General features: G+C 38.0%; 1 protein-coding gene across 1 annotated transcript in view; it reads right to left on the reverse strand.

Annotated features, from left to right (window-relative positions):
- Positions 1–13,970, reverse strand: part of LOC149179837 (uncharacterized) — a 233,959-nt gene extending 219,989 nt beyond the window's left edge. Inside the window, exon 1 of the mRNA XM_089415813.1 lies at positions 12,853–13,970. Within this exon, the coding sequence (XP_089271939.1) occupies positions 12,853–13,398 (546 nt within the window). The 5' untranslated portion in view covers positions 13,399–13,970. The remainder of the gene's footprint in view (positions 1–12,852) is intronic.
- Positions 13,971–17,413: the final 3,443 nt, after the last annotated feature.

Raw genomic sequence — 17,413 nt, forward strand, 5'->3', positions numbered from 1 at the left:
TTGTGCTCATCTATTGAAGCTCTCGTTCCCCTTGTCCTCATAGTATTGATATATAGCTTCCTTAGTTCCACCCATAGCCTCATATAAGTAGCCCAATACAAGTTTGTCACCATCAACCAAGCAAAAAACCTTTACCAAAGGTTCACTAATGGCACACAACTCCTACAATCCCATCCAAAAACTTTCATTATGTCTCACAAGTTGGGCCATGGTTTTTCCATTCACTTTAGCACTATATTCACAAGCATTTCACTCATCTAAAATAAACAACTTCCACAACTCCGACAAAGAATTGTGGAAAGACTAAAGAGAAATGAAGAAACCGGTGAAACATGTGATTATGGGACTGTTAGACATTTTGAACCCAGCACCCAGTATTCGGTTCCTAGTAGATATTAACAAAACGAATACACAGCCACATTCCTAACACAAAGATATAGCGAAGGCAAAAATAATTACTAGACCTAAATCAGATAGAATTGTGGAGAGACTAAAGAGAAATGAAGCAACTGGTGAAACGTGTGATTACAGGACTATTAGACTTTTCGAACCCAGCACTCGGTATTTGGTTCCCAGTAGTTATTAACAGAACGAATACACAACCAGATTCCTAACACAAAGATATAGGGGAAGCAAAAATAATTACTCGATCTAAATCGCACACATAAACATATTTATGCCAAATCAACAGTTATTCAATAATAAATTAATCATAGAACCTACTTGGGCTCTCGTCCTGGGATAATGGCCCAACTGAGAAAATTAATCACTAGCCTCACTGCACTCCCTCATACCCAACACATCCTCCTTGAGAAGCCTCTCTCAATCTCGTGTTGTTGTTGTGTCTTAGCACCTCACATTAGGCTCAATTTATAACTTTCTTAAGCTAACATTAATGTCCAAAATTAGCTCGTCGAGTTAATTGAAGATAAGTAGCACTTCACTTTGTTCATGTCCTTCACGAAAGCAAATCCCCCACTTCCCTTTACTTACCTTTGCCCTTTGCAGCAAGACCAAAATTCTCCTCATCATCCTTACCATTGTGTTGGCCTATAGTTTTGGAATGTTTCCTTGTCTCTTCCTGTACGAAGTCATCCTACAATCTATCCCAACTGGATAGATTCTCCCGTGCAACAATCCCATCAACAAGGGCATCCCACTTCGGAGGAAAGTCACTCAACGTTGATCTAAACAACTCTTCATTATCAATAGTTTTCCCCCACTGTTGCCAAATCATCTCTAATCTAAGTGATCCTGGTTCAGTATGATGCAACTGTGTCAGTTTCAGACATCTTGGCGTTTCTCAGTTTCTCCTGCAACACCATCTTCCTATTTTGGTGTGTGCTCTGGTACAACTTGGTTAAGGATGCGCACATCTCATAAGCATACTTCCTCCCCATCACATGAGGTACAACATGGTCGATAATGGAGTCCAGGATTATCCTCTTGGTCTTCACGTTTATCTTATTGAATGTAGCCAACTAAGTAGGATCTCCAAAAATTGGAACAGCCTTCTCCACGATGTCCCACAACTCCTGCTCCTCAAATAACAAAACAATCTGCTCCTTCCAAAGGCTAAACTTTCTTACCCCGTCCAACATGTCCTCGTAATGTAGCCCAGTAGCCATCTCTGTCAAACTGACCAACAATTAATTTTTCACCTTCTGCACACTACCCAAGGCTGTTACCCTCTACCCAGACACTTCAAAAGTACAGTCTAGCAATGATTTTAATTATATTTTTTTATTCCAACATGGTCTTCCAGCTAGCAAGTCCAACGAGCACACCACTGTGTTCACTCTGCTGGCGGCTTTGCTACTTTGTTGATGGCACCTAACGATGCCCTTGTTCGCGTTGGTTTGCACTTGCACCCTCTATCAATCGTTCAACCTAAAAAAAAGCAGTCCCTCGTGCAACTATTTCTACCATGAACTTACATGCGACACCTCTGGTACCCAACTGTTTTGTCAGTCTCCAACTTGCGGGCTCCTGATCAAGACTCTGCCTAAGTTGCAGGAAACGTGGGTCCAAGGTCCGTTACCGTACGGAAACGAAACTGAAACGGGGAAACCCGTACGATACAGCCCGGAAATGAGTTTCCGAGCCGTACATCGAAGTTTCCTCTTGTAACTTGACTTTCTCTTGTATTTTTTTTATTTTTTTCGCTTCTAATTTTTTATTGGGCAACTCAAATACCCTCTAGATGGTTCTAGATGTCTCTCAAGTTATAAAAAAAAAAGGATTTTTTTGAGTGGGGCAGCCGAATGTTCAAGCCTATGGCCCTAGTGTTGATATGCAGTTCATGGTAATGTTAAATTCTCCTTTAATTTTCATTTTCATCCTTTTACTTAAATTTTTAACATTACCATGAAATGACTCAGGATGTTTGAGAGTGGTTTCGCCCTCATTGGATTTCATATGGAGAAAGTAGAATTTTAGATCTCACTCAAAATCTAGCAGACTTATTTGTTTTTCAAAATTTCAGGATTGGGGGGATTGCAATGTTTACATTGGATTTTGTCATGTACTAGGGTATGGAACTTGTATTTAATCAAGAGAACCAAGCCCTCTACGCAGGGGAGACTCCCAAGAATCAAGAGCATGTAGGGTACTAGGGTATGGAACTTGTATTTAATCAAGAGCACTAAGGTCGTTCGACTATGTAGGAGGAGACTCCCAATCAAGCACGAGACAAGAAATTAGAAATTTCTCGTGGCTGATTTTGGATATTTCTATTTTCATTATGTGATCATTCATGAGTAAATGTGATGTAAATTTAGAGACTTATAGTTTATTCATTGACAATTGACAATTTAATCATAATGTAATAAATTAAAATGTATCATATATGCTTTATGATTGCACATATTACTTAAATGTCCTAATATAATCGCACATATTTCTTAAATGTCCTATATATATATATATATTGCGTTTCCCGTTTCCAAAATTTGGGGTGGGGGGGGGGTCACGTTTCGTACCCGTGCTCGTTTCCCCGTTTCGTGCAACTTAGGTCTCTGCACATGTATAATTTGTTGTCTCGGCACCCTATTTGATCACATTCGACCCTTTTGTAGTCTTACTCAACTCGAAGCGCATGTGACTGTTATCTAGTCGATCTAGTCTCTAGACTATTCACTCTGGCCGACCACTGACCTGTTGGCCACTCAACCCTATTAGGCCTTGTCCCTTACTACTAAATCTGGCAGGTCCGCCTTCTTAGTTTTAACAGTATTGTGTTGTTGACAGCTGTTTCTCTCCACCAACAACTTCCTTGATAACCGATACACCTTCCGCAACTTTGCTTATCGGCAATCAATGCCAACTCCTCACGCGACCCTCCAAATCCCAATCATTTCCATTCACTTTAGCACTATATTCACAAGCATTTTACTCATCTAAAATAAACAACTTCCACAACTCCACATAGAATTGTGGATAGACTAAAGAGAAATGAAGAAACTAGTGAAACGTGTGATTATGGGATTGTTAGACTTTTCGAACCCAGCACCCCGTATTCGGTTCCTAGTAGATATTAACAGAACGAATACACAACCAGATTCCTAACACAAAGATATAGCGAAAGCAAAAATAATTACTAGATCAAAATCACATAGAATTGTGGAAAGACTGAAGAGAAATGAAGCAACTGGTGAAATGTGTGATTATGGGACTATTAGACTTTTCGAACCCAGCACCCAGTATTTGGTTCCCAGTAGTTATTAACAAAACGAATACACAGCGAAATTCCTAACACAAAGATATAGCAGAAGCAAAAATAATTACTCGATCTAAATCACACACATAAACATATTTATGCCCAATCAATAGTTATTCAATAATAAATTTAATCATAGAACCTACTTGGGCTCTCGTCTTGGGATAATGGCCCAACTAAGAAAACTAATCACTAGCCTCACTGCACTCTCTCAAACCGAGCACATGCTCCCTGAGAAGCCTCTCTCAATCTCGTGTTGTTGTTGTGTCTTAGCACCTCACATTAGGCTCAATTTATAACTTTCCTAAGCTAACATTAATGTCCAAAATTTGCTCGTCGAGTTAATTGAAGATAAGTAGCACTTCACTTTGTTCATGTCCTTCACAAAAGCAGATCCCCCACTTCCCTTTACTTTACCTTTGCCCTTTACAGCAAGAGCAAAATTCTCCTCATCATCCTCACCATTGTGTTGGCCTGTAGTTTTGGAACGTCTCCTTGTCTCTTCCTGTACGAAGTCATCCTACAATCTATCCCAACTGGACATATTCTCTCGTGCAACAATCCCATCAACAAGGGCATCCCACTTCGGAGGAAAGTCACCAAAGATTGATCTAAACAACTCTTCATTATCAATAGTTTCCCCCACTGTTGCCAAATAATCTCTAATCTGAGTGATCCTAGTTCGGTATGATGCAACTGTGTCAATTTCAGACATCCTGGCGTTTCTCAGTTTCCCCTGCAACATCATCTTCCTATTTTGGTTTGTGCTCTGGTACAACTTGGTTAAGGATTCATATATCTCATAACCATACTTCCTCCCCATCACATGAGGTACAACATCGTCTCTAATGGAGTCCAGGATTATCCTCTTGGCCTTCACGTTTATCTTATTGAATGTAGCCAACTAAGTAGGATCTCCAAAAATTGGAACAACCTTCTCCACGATGTCCCACAACTCCTGCTCCTCAAATAACAGGAAAATCTGCTCCTTCCAAAGGCTAAAATTTCTTACCCCGTCCAACCTATCGTCGTAATGTAGCCCATTAGCCATCTCTGTCAAACTGACCAACAATTAATTTTTCACCTTCTACACGCTACCCAGGCATGTTGCCCTCCGCCCGGACACTTCAAAAGTACAATCTAGCAACGATTTTAATTATATTTTTTTTTATTCCAACATGGTCTTCCAGCAAGCAAGTCCAACGAGCACACCACTGTGTTCACTCTGCTTGCGGCTTTGCTACTTTGTTGATGGCACCTAACGATGCCCTTGTTGGCATTGGTTTGCACTTGCACCCTCTATCGATCGTTCAACCTAAAAAAAAGCAGTCCCTTGTGCAACTATTTCTGTCATGAACTTACGTGCAGCACCTCTGGTACCCGACTGTTTTGCTAGTCTCCAACTTGCAACCTCCCGATCAAGTCTCTGCACATGTATAATTTGTTGTCTCGACACCATGTTCGATCACATTCGACCCTTTTGTAGTCTTACTCAGCTCGACGCGCATGTGACTGCTCGCTGGTTGATCTAATCTCTAGACTATTCACTCTGGCCAACCACTGGCATGTTGGCCACTCAACCCTATTAAGCCTTGTCCCTTACTATTAAAGCTGACAGGTCCGCCTTCTTAGTTTCAACGGTATTGTGTTGTTGACAATTATTGCTCTCCACCAACAACTTCCTCGATAACCGATACACCTTCCGCAACTTTGCTTCTCGGCAGTCAATGCCAACTCCTCACACGACCCTCCAAAGCCCAATCGTCTCCAACAACACTCCATGACTTTGCGGCATTCCAACCTCCGTCGCCCCTAACCCAGTCTCCCTGTCTCGCTCTACCTTCTACAGTTGGCATGTTTTGTCGCCCGTACACCCTAGCAGCTACTAGTTGGTTTGGCGGTTGGGTCAGCCTGTCGACAACACATTTTTTTAATATATAAAGCGGGCTCTTTTTGCTTCTTCCTTTCTTTGAATCGAAATTTTGTTCGACTCAAAAATCGCACGTCAAAAAAAAAAACTCTCGACCCTTTAAAAAAAATCTCCCCGCTTTAAAAAAAAATCGTCCGTATGATCCGAGCCAACCTGGCTTTGGCGATCCAATACGAACTTGACTTCCTATCATTCCAAGATCGATTCAAAGTTTCGGCTTTGATAGCATGTTCTTTCTGAACCGATCACCCGGTATTCGGTTCCCAATAGTTATTAATGAAATGAATACACAACGAGATTCCCGACACAAAAATATAGCGAAAGCAAAAACAACTACTCGATTGAAATCACACACATAAACAAATTTCTACCCAATCGATAGTTCTTCATTAATAAATTAATCATAGAACCTACTTGGGCTCCCGTCTTGGGATAACGGCCCAACTGAGAAAATACAGATTACAAAATCGATCACCAACCTCATTGTACTCTCTCATACCCAGCACACACTCACTTAGAAGCCTCTCTCAATCTTGTGTTGTTATTGTGTCTTAGCACCTCACATTAGGCTCAATTTATAACTTTCCTAAGCTAAGATTGACGGCCAAAATTAGCTCATCAAGTTAACTAAAGATAAGTGACATTACTTTAGTTAACTATCCTATCTTTAGCTTTCTCTACTTTAACTCAAGTACAAGTCATAAATTTAGCTTGCCTTACATGCACATCACATCAAAATGCGTGCAAGTGATATGCATGTCAAATGCAAGCTCCTAAAGAGGCAAATCAAGGTCCTTCTAGTCAAGACACAAGACTAGAAGTATCTTCCAAGCTACAATGCTCAATAGGGACAAACCAACTCCTTGTTCCCTATGAACTCTCTCATGAGTGTAAGAACATATGTATCATTATGTCCTTGATCCAAGAAATTTTTCCCATGTCCTCTAGCATCAAATCAATGCAATAGAGAGCACAAGGAGTCCAATGTAAGGTTCAGTACCTCTCTATAAGCAACCTACCAACAACAACAAAATTAGTAGCATTGTCTATAAAGACTTGGGCAACATACTGTGAACTTGTCTCATGAATGAACCCATCAAACATCTCGCATAGTAACTATGCATTGTTAACATATGTAGATGCATCACATTTGATAAACATTAACCCCCTAGAACGATTAACCAAGAAATTGAAAATGGACCTATCCTTTCCATTTGTGCAACTATTTAACGCAACAGTGCATATAATGATCTCCCGTGATTCCCTAAGATCGGCTAATGTTTGAGTGCAATCAACCTTTTCCCCTTGAAGAGAGGTCCTCTCAAGTCACTATAGGAAGGGGCATGGTACCCCAGGCCAACAGTAGCAACGGCTTCAAACCATAGTTTTAAAAATAAGTCTGTACAAACTTGAACTCAACGAAGTCTACTTGGCCCTATGTTCAGTTCGGGAGAATGGTTTGGTACCAAATTGACCAAGTCAATGCATGGCCTAGCTGGTTTGGTACCAAACCAATCCAACTCAACCAAGAAAACACCTACTTGGCCTAGTTGGTCAAGGACCCGACTGCAGTGCATTGTTCATGAAAAAATCAATTTAATAAATTAAAGAACTAAAAAATTAAAACTAATTCCTATCAACCTAAATCTAACCGGACATGGCACATAAGAGGACTAGTCGTAAAGCTCAAGCTTACGCTAAAACTACTGTTGTAGTTGTAGATGTCCCTAACAAGTCCAAGGAGTTTGAAGAGTTCGAAGATTTTCAACCAAAGGGTGATTTTGTAGCTCAAGTTGAGGATCCCATTTCTAGTAGTGTTGATTAGTTTGATGATTGATCATATTGATCAATGATTGTATAATGTACTATGTAATAGGCTAATAGCTTGTAAATTGTTTTTTAGACTTTGGAGGACATTTAAAGCCTCATTGCTTATGTATTTTGTCGCTAATATGTATTGCAATCAATGCCATTTTGATATATTCACCCTTACAAGGTATAAAAATGGGCAAAATTTGCATATTTTGTCTCCAATGGTTTGAAATCTTTAAAATATATTTTTCATTAAAATTTAAATAGTTTGTGTTTTTTAGTAAAAACAAGTCATTAAAATCATATCAATCCAAGTCATGGTAGAGTCCGAGCACAAGTCCAAGTTGACCCTTGACCGATTCCAAGCCCAAGTTTTAAAACATTGCTTCAAGCATGGAATGGTAGAATGATATGTCCCAAGCAATGTTAAAAGGAATGTCACTCCACCCCTGATGGGGGTACCTCATCTGATACCTAAATGCACTCAATGTGTTATTAAGGCGGGTATGAACGACGAGGTTTGGACAGAGGGACAACTAGAAATCAACTTGCAAGTTGTGTCATCACACTCGCGAGATCAAGGAGCGCCAAACCATTGCATTGAAGTGGCCTCAAGTGACCTCTCACTCCAGCGATTAACCACCCCAGTGCATTCACTCTACAATGACAGCACAAAAGGGAAAGGAGGCTACTAATAAATTTAGTGTTGTTTTCAACACAACTCGCAAGATTTACCAGTCATATTCGGGAATGTTTCACTTGCCAAGGAGGATTTATGTTGCATTGCTCATCAATTTCAAAGTGAGACAAAGAAAAAGGTTTGGGTGTTGCACAATCGTTCTCGAGCAAGTTGAAGGATCAGGCCGTCCTAGCCTAGTCCCTTTCCTCTGGATACATCATTTACCTGCTCCCAAACAACCTTAACCAGCCTACACTACTCAACAACAGAGACATTCATGTACAATACTACTCTGTGCATTTCTATTCCTTCTCTCGTATATGGTTGGCTTTTTGGCACTTGGTGTCTAACAATTGTAGGACCGTTAGCCCATCTCTTGTCATCTATTCTCTTCCAAAGCGTCTCCCTCTCGCCCAAGACTCTTCATGTGGTCACCTCTTTCAAATGCCCTCCCTCTACTTCTCTCCCTTGCACCAGCGATCATCCCCTGTTCCTTCAAATACAGTTATGCCCCCTCTTCAGCGATATCGATGCCTAGATAGAGGGCTCACTCGAGAAGGGGCACTGGAGGTCGAGGCCCAAACAGCAACACCCGAGGTCGAGCTTGAGCCTAAGCCCCACGAACAGATACATCGAACACACTCCATTGGTGGTCTCTTACGAGATTTCAAACATTGAGCAGAAATTGGTTGAGGAAAGAAATGACCTATCTGATTCAGAGATTATGGTGGAAGTGGAGAACTGGGTTTCAAACTTGGGCACTCCAAGGGCACAAAGCAACCAATATCTACACATGGTTGATTTATACTATCATGTTAAGAATCTGTTGGGTAAAGCATCATTTGACCACAATGAAAACAGAGACAAGATCCTCCTTCGCATGGAGGAGCTCCATTTGCTTTATTAGATCATGGATGAAAGAATGCAAAAAAAGGAAGAAGCCCTACTTCATGAAAAAGAGTCGCCACCTCCTGGCCAACCTACACGCCTTGCTCCGATTATTTAGTCTCATGATCTTTCCTTGGCGTGATGCCGCCGCAGTAAGCTTACTAGTTTATAGGGTTTCTATTATATGTGTCCTTTATTTTTTGTGTCTATATGGCATTCATGGCTTCCACGGCCAATTTTTGTAACTTTTGCAATGACGAGCTTGGCCACAACCAGCTTCGTATGTTTATTTGGAACACTTTGGCTTTAATCTTTATCAGTGTTCTTGGTCTCATTTTCGCACAGGGAAACCAAAGTTGTTTAAGGTGTCATTCTATAGCATGCATTGCACATATTTGGTTGTATAATATAAGATCTTGAGCTTATAAAAAAAAGGAATGTCACTCCATAGAAAACATCAAACCAAAAAACTTGTCAGCCACCTCCTTCTCCCTTGTTTTAACTATCAATTGAATAGAAGGTTGTCCCCTAGGCACTAACATCAACATAAAGAAAGGTGAGGATGCCTAGGGCATTGGGGAAGGTGTGGTCAAGGATTAGGCTTTCCCCACCATTAAGAAGCTTATGGTTCCCATGCTTCTCATTGTTTTATTTGCAATCTCAAGCCTCAATTATTCCCTCTGATTTCTCTTCCTAGCAATATCAAGAATCGATTGATTTGCAATATGGACAACTTCCAGGGTAGATGCAAATTAAATATCCACTTCTTGCCCTAGGATTTTGGGAAGGTAGCATTTCAAGCAATTGATACCACCAAACATTTCCATTTTACATAGCTTGCAATACAACCTCAATCAATTATGACCCTCATATGGTTCACCATACTCGCGCATTAGGTCCAATGGCTTTAGCATTTTGTAGGGCACTTATTAAACCCATGGCACAAAACAAATGGGGAAATCACCACAAAAGAATGCTACAATTAAAATATCACAATGAGGTAAGTGTTAAATCTCCCATTAAAAATGGAAATAAGAGGTATATTTAATGAACATTACAAACCCTACAATGAATCTTGAAAAACAAAGAAACTACATGCATAAAAAAATTTACATACCTAGGAATATAGACATGGTAGATTGGAGTAATTCTCCCCTCCATAACTTGCTTAGCTAATAGCAATGAAAATAACAAGTTCCCCTTGTTTATTTGATGGAAAATGGTCACAATATCCTCAAAGCTCAATCCCCCAACTGCCTTTTTTAAAATGAGGGTTAAAAGACCAAAAAACCAATTAAACGTGAGATTGACATGAACGAGGCGATAAATTCCATGAACTCACAGTGTTTACAGAAATTATCATGACGTTTTGAATACGTTGCAATACTTTCAAAAGATGAAAATATTGCAATAATTGTCACTAATGCTAACGGCTCAAGGAATGACTCGCAATATATTGTGATACTGGTGATGTATTCCTGATAAATGTAACAATGCTTAAAACCTTTTGGGTACTCTTCTTTCCATGGTAGAGCAACAAAAAGAGGTGCCATGTTAAACAATAAAGAGAATGAAAGCAGTTGAGATATTAGTTGTGGAGGGTACTCTTCTTTCCATGATAGAGCAACAAAAAGAGGTGCCAGGTTAAGCAATAAAGAGAATGAAAACAGTTGAGATATTAGTTGTGGACCAAGGTTGGAAGACTTTCTATTGAGTTATTATCTTCACATATATATCTAAAAAGTAAAAAACATTATAACTCATGAGAATTTTTGTTTCCCATATTGTATATCTAAAAAGTAAAAAACATTATAACTCATGAGAATTTTTGTTTCCCATATTGGATCTGTCTTGTGTTTCTACTTACATAGGTTTACCCCAATAATTAATGAATTTTATAAAGAATAATATATATCTAAAAAGTAAAAAACATTATAACTCATGCGAATTTTTGTTTCCCATACTGTATATCTAAAAAGTAAAAAACATTATAACTCATGTGAATTTTTGTTTCCCATATTGTATCTGTCTTGTGTTTCTAGTTACATAGGTTTACCCAAATAATTAATGAATTTTATAGAGAATAGATGACACAATATATTACAAGTCAGGTAAAGCCTTGTATAGGTAGGAGATGGTAAGAGATTAGCTACTCTTAACCGTTAAAACGTGAAACCACTAAGCCACCCACTAACTTCCAATGTAGCCCAAATAGCTAATGAATTGTATATACTATATATAGAGTAGTTCACATGATGCATTACAAGTGAGATAAAAAGCCTTATATAAGTAGGAGATGGTAATAAATTGGCTACACTTGACCCTTGAAATGTGAAACCACTAAGCCACCCTTGACCGTTAAAATGTGAAACCACTGAGTCACCCACTAACTACCAATGCAGCCCAAATAGTTAATGAATTGTATAGAGAGTAGTTCACATGTTGCATTACAAGTGAGGTAAAGCTTTATATAAGTAGGAGATGGTAATAGATTGGATACACTTAACCCTTGAAATGTGAAACCACCAAGCCACCCTTGACCCTTGAAAACATGAAACCACTAAGCCACCCACTAACTACCAATATGGCCCATTGTCATCTGCCTATGGTGAATCATTAACGAGTTTAATGGCCACTAGGACCAAAATTTGAGATTGCAATTACACATGTACATAAATTACACCAAAAATAATCGAGACAAAAATGAAGACAACCATAATTCCAAGCTTTATTTAAATCTCCTAAACGAAAACACTGAGGTAAACTCTAATTATGAGTCACATGTTACCCATAAACCCTTATTTCAAACTCCTCAAAGGAAAGAAAATCAAAAAAACTAATTATGAGTGACACAAACATTTCAACCCTTGTAGAACACCTAACAAAAGCTCTAACTCTGGTTCACATGGAGGATTTAATATGAAGTATGGCCCTATGTCAGTTTTGGAGTATTTCAGGGGACAAAAACATGGTTTAGCTCTAAAACACTTCCCATGAGTTTCGTGTTGTTTGAGAATATGAGATTGCACCATTGTAGGCTGGCTATATTGAACATTGTGATTTGTCCATCGAGGGCTTGAGAATGTTTGCAAAAGCAAGCAGTTGTCAAGAACCATTCACAAAAAATTATATGTAGATTAAATCACTCAAGATGCTTCTTGATTTATCTAGAGCAGTTCAAAACTAATAAGGGCCACAAATCTGATGCCTAGCATGACAAGGAAGGAATGGTATATTCCAGATATGAATAACACAATTACCAGATGAAGATATCCCCACAATCATTTTGTTTTCTAAACATCGTGTCCATGAATAAGAATTCCCAAAAACATTATGTCTAAATGGCAAATAGCTAAGGAGTTGAACAATTGCACCTATGTTTTGTTACACTGATAAATAGTATAGACGAGATGTGAAATACATTTCAAAAGAAAAAAGACTTGCCACGTGTATACCAGTCACATAATCTTTATACCTGGATGTAAATTACTGTCAAATAATTTTAAAACAGTGCACCATATAAATGACTACATGGAAACAATATATATCAAAGTGATGAAAATTATTCAGTTCCATACACATTGCATTTAAATAGAGCGCGAGAAATCTCAAGAGAAATTTAAAATTATGAATGTGTGTACTGCAGCTACAATTACCAATGTGCAGACACATGTTTGTAACCAAATTAACAAAAATACACAATTTCCAAAAGAATGTCGAATTATGGTTGACTGTGCTGGAAATACAGTTGTGATTCCAGAGACATGTTTGCAATGGACATGGATATATAAATAGAGAACGGCAGTGAACAACAATTTGCCTTACTTGGAGTGGCGAAAGAGTTGCAAAAATTCCATCGAAAGCAGAAGTTGAAGGCCAAACATCGGCAACCGACGCCGCATCCTTGTGAGTCCGGGGCACGAGCTTCTTATAAGTTTGGATGAACAGGAACAGTATCAAATCATATACGTCGGCGCCGATGGAGTCCACATCAACATACGAAGCATGAATGAGGGGATCCGCTGCTCCTCCTCCTTGCCCATGTTCGGGCAGCACAGAAGCCAGCGTATCTATGACAACACGAGCATGGTCTTCGGAAAGCTGTAAGCTCTCTGCGATGCCAGTGGCATTAACGCGCCTGCTAAATGATCTGGACACCTCCCCATTATTATCATTATTATTATCATCATTATTGCTACTATGATTATTATTATTTACAGTGTAAGTAAAAGAATTCTGGATAAGTTTCTCTCTGACGCCTTTCAATGTGGAGGTTCCGTCTGTGAACATAAGGTTGGGAAGGGGTAGGAGTCCATATTCGAATGGCTCTCTGCGCAGATGAAGAAATAATGGCACCTCATTCTCCGTCATCTTTTCAAGGATGAATTCTTTTCATTCAAACCCCACAAATTCTTTTTCCCCTTCTTTTTTTGTCTTCGGTCCTTACGGAATTTTTAGATTCCCCCTCCCGTATTGAAGCGATGATTGAGATTTAGGTTAAATAAAATGCCCCATCATAGCAGTATCTATAAGAATAACCATAAGCTCGACTTCTGCAAACGGATCCATGCATCTGATCTGATCTCCAAAAATTTAAAACCCTAGGACGAAAAATACCTTAAATCTGACCTTACTTCATATGCGTGCTGAACTTGTGCCCGCCTTGTCCTTGGATCTACCAGCATCTCGTCTTTGAATTTGAGTGAAAATGTATGAGATTGCAAGTCGGACAAATTTGTAATCTTTCGATAGCGAGTATGAAGGGAGGGAGCGAAGGAGGTAGAAGGTGAAGGAGGGAGAAGGCGAATGGATGGCTTTGAATATGGAACAAAATGTGACAAGCGCACAGACAGACCACCCAGATATGAGAGATGAATGAAAAAGAGGCCCAAAATGGTTTCTTTCGCCCTCTTTGGGCTTCAGGTTTTTTTAACATTTATTACATCATACAACTTGAGGGGTTGGGTTCATCTAAGGGTTTTTTTGCCGAGTTATTGTTATGGTTAACGAGAGGGAATAGGATTTTTTTTCTCTCCCTGGGTTATTGTTATGGTTAACTAGATGGAATAGGATTTTTTGTCCCGTGAGTTATTCTTATCTTATGGTTAAACGGGAGGGAATATGATTACTTACGGTTGTAGAAATAATTTCCAAAATTTTATATGCTTAAATTTTATTCAATTTCTTGCCTTTTGTTTCATGATAATTTTGTGTTTTTTTGGTTAAGGATGATAAAGTAAAAGTCTCTTAATATTTAAGATTCCACTAGTTTTATCTTTATTAAAAGTTTTATTATAGATAATTTTAGGCTTCATATTAAATATTATATATGTTTTTTAAATATATTTTTCATTATGTTATTTGGTGAAATTTATAGAGAATGGTTGGCTTACACTCTTTCGATTTTAAGTTATATATGATTTTATTTTGTGTTATTGTTTGCAATATTCTAAAAAATGGGTGAGTTAATGATGATTAATGATTTTACTTTTAGGATGGTTTTTTTCTTTTTTCTTGTTCAATCTGCTTGTTATAGTAACACAGTGATAATAACAAGTAAGCTTATTGCTTAACCTTGTATTAAAAAATTGATTAACACCCCTCTTTTAGTTGGCCACACAACATTGTACAACCTTGAGAGGATGGGGATTAGTGGTTTTTTTCTTTTTTACCACAATTTTGATCCATGTCTATCCCTAAATGCTTTGGTAAATGGATAGATGAAAACATCAATAAATGTTTCAATTTGGTAAATGGATAGACGAAAACATCAATAAATGTTTCAAGTTATGGAGTGTGAATGCAAATGTATATAGTACAATGGCAAACAATCACCTATAATTCAACAGTACACCAATGTTTGTCTCACCATGAACTATACTACTACGTTAACCAAATAATGAAGTACAATTAATGGTGCCTTGTTGGGTTAGTTAAAGTATGGAATTGTTAATATCCCTACCAGGTTTCAAGTCTCTCCAAAGATATGTTTATGCTTGTGTGTGCATGTGCTTACAAAAAGTAAGTAGGGCTAGGGGCAATTTTTGCGCAACTTTGGCAAAATAAATAGCCTCCCTTGTGACCTTTAAATGAAAATTTGACTTTTATAGCATGGCAATACATTTCTATCTATTGAAGATTAAAAAATAGTGTAATTATTGGTTACTAGAGTTGACTGAAAATATTCAATTAAAAAATAAAGTGAAGTAGATACTCAATTGTAAGTTATGATGTCAGTGCAAAAGTTAAGATATTATGCATGGAGAGACAAGTAGTCAACTATGAAGTCATCATGCAATAACAATATCATATATCTTCTCAATAAAGCATCTCTAAACCAATCAAATCTCCTAGAGCGACAAAGTAAAATAAAGCAATAGAGTTAGTAAGGTTGACTAAAAATTGTACATGGTGAGATTGATTATTCGTCGAATTAAGTACTACAACTAATTATGTCCTTTGTCTTCTAGATGCCACTCATAGAATTAGTGGTAATGATTATTGTTCTATCTACCCTTGGTTAAATGTCAAAATTCAAATTAGGTGCATTGTTTAGTGTCTATATGTCACTGCCCATGTTATGAAATGTTGTTTGTTGATTTGTCAAATGTGTAATATCAAGCTAAGTTGAATCAATCAAGTTGGATTTGGTCAAAATCCCAATGTAAAAGGGAATAATAATCCACCCCCTCTTTATGAATAATGGTCTCATTCCTACTTCTTGCTATAGTCAAGGACATCACAACTTTCTTCTAGTACGTGTTGTGTTGCTCAACATAATGTGAGCATTGTATGGTCTTCATGATTCTAAACATTTCATTGTCAGTGTTCCTAATATGTTTCACTCATCGATTAATGGTGTTATGGATCAAAGTTAGAGTGAGGTGCCCTAGATCAAGATACATTGACATTGGACATAAGATGCATTCCTAAATACAATGGCGAGTATGAAGGATTTTTCTCCTACTCCTGAGATGGTCAAGTAAGATCCCGTTATTGAGTTTTAGTATAGTTATGGAAATTATATCTTTGTATGATATGCGGCATGCCACATAGCCTGAGGTGAGTGTTATCCAACCTTCACGATTTTGGACACCTGAATCTTAATCTTCTTGGTTAGTCTCACTTGTCAATTGATGGTGACATTAATCAAAGCTTAAGTGCTCTTTAGATCAATATACACCATTGGCAATGCACTGGAGCGTTCAAGTAGAGCATGAGTACAAGCCTACTTTACAAATGATATGAGTCAATATTTTATGAATGAGTTAGCATGTCAAAGTACAAGACAAATCTCTTAATCTATAAAGTTTCACTTTAATTAAAAAAAAATGCATTGGTTCAATACATATAGAGATAATAAAGAGAATGCACATCTCTCTAAAAGTTTGCCTAGGTTAGCTAACTAACTAAGCTAGGTCGCAATTGGCATGAAACACAGTCATAAATTTTGGCGCTCTAATAATCAACACTAGTGCATTAAAATTTTAAGGGCAAAAGTTTACTAATGTACTATGCAGTCTAATAAGCACATCCAATTTAAACCAACTCCAACACCACTTAAGGATTTTGGGACTTGAGCACTAATGTAAAGCACTATATAACTCTAAGTTAATTACAAAGTGCATGTTATTGATTGTTATGAAACAAATACTGAAAAATCTAGAAGTGCACACCATGTACACCAATGTGAGTGTGGAGCACAACTCCAAGAGAGATAAAGAGAGATAAGTTCCACAATAACTACTTGAAGAATAGGATAAACTCATCCAAATACCCAAATACATTCATACCTCCAAATCACATGTCCTCGATAATGACTACATGATCTCTATATATAGCTACTCGCACATTGCACATGTGACCCCTTCATTACTAGGTTAACCCTATTACATATACATTTACAAATGACATTTACATTTACCCTTATATATGCACCCCACCCCCATCTCCCACCCCTGCACCCTGATATCATACTATATACATTTAAACCAATATATGCCCCCCTCGGGGTCATAACATAGTACCCTCCTTTAAAAAGCTTTGTCCTCAAACCTTTGTGGTTAAGCGTGTTACATTTGATGAAACCAAATATTAGGATTTGTCATTGATGGAGATCCATCCATCCAAACTCAATTCATTTTGGTATTGATCCTTATGATGCGGACTTATGCAGGAATGCAACAAAATACAGAAATACCCATATACACAGAGATGCAGCGAAAATAAAAATTCATTTCATTAATATCAAAGAACTAAGATATGCTTACATACAGAAATAAAAGTAAACTAGCTCGGGCGATGGTAGCTTATCTTTGAGAAGAGATGTGGCGCTTACATGCCTTCTGAATTGTGTTACAATGAGGCTCAAAGACCTATTTATTAT

Source organism: Pinus tabuliformis, chromosome 3_2, assembly GCF_031772625.1.
Source record: "Pinus tabuliformis cultivar Carrire ecotype Pingquan chromosome 3_2, CPIR1, whole genome shotgun sequence".
In the NCBI taxonomy this organism is placed as follows: domain Eukaryota; kingdom Viridiplantae; phylum Streptophyta; class Pinopsida; order Pinales; family Pinaceae; genus Pinus; species Pinus tabuliformis.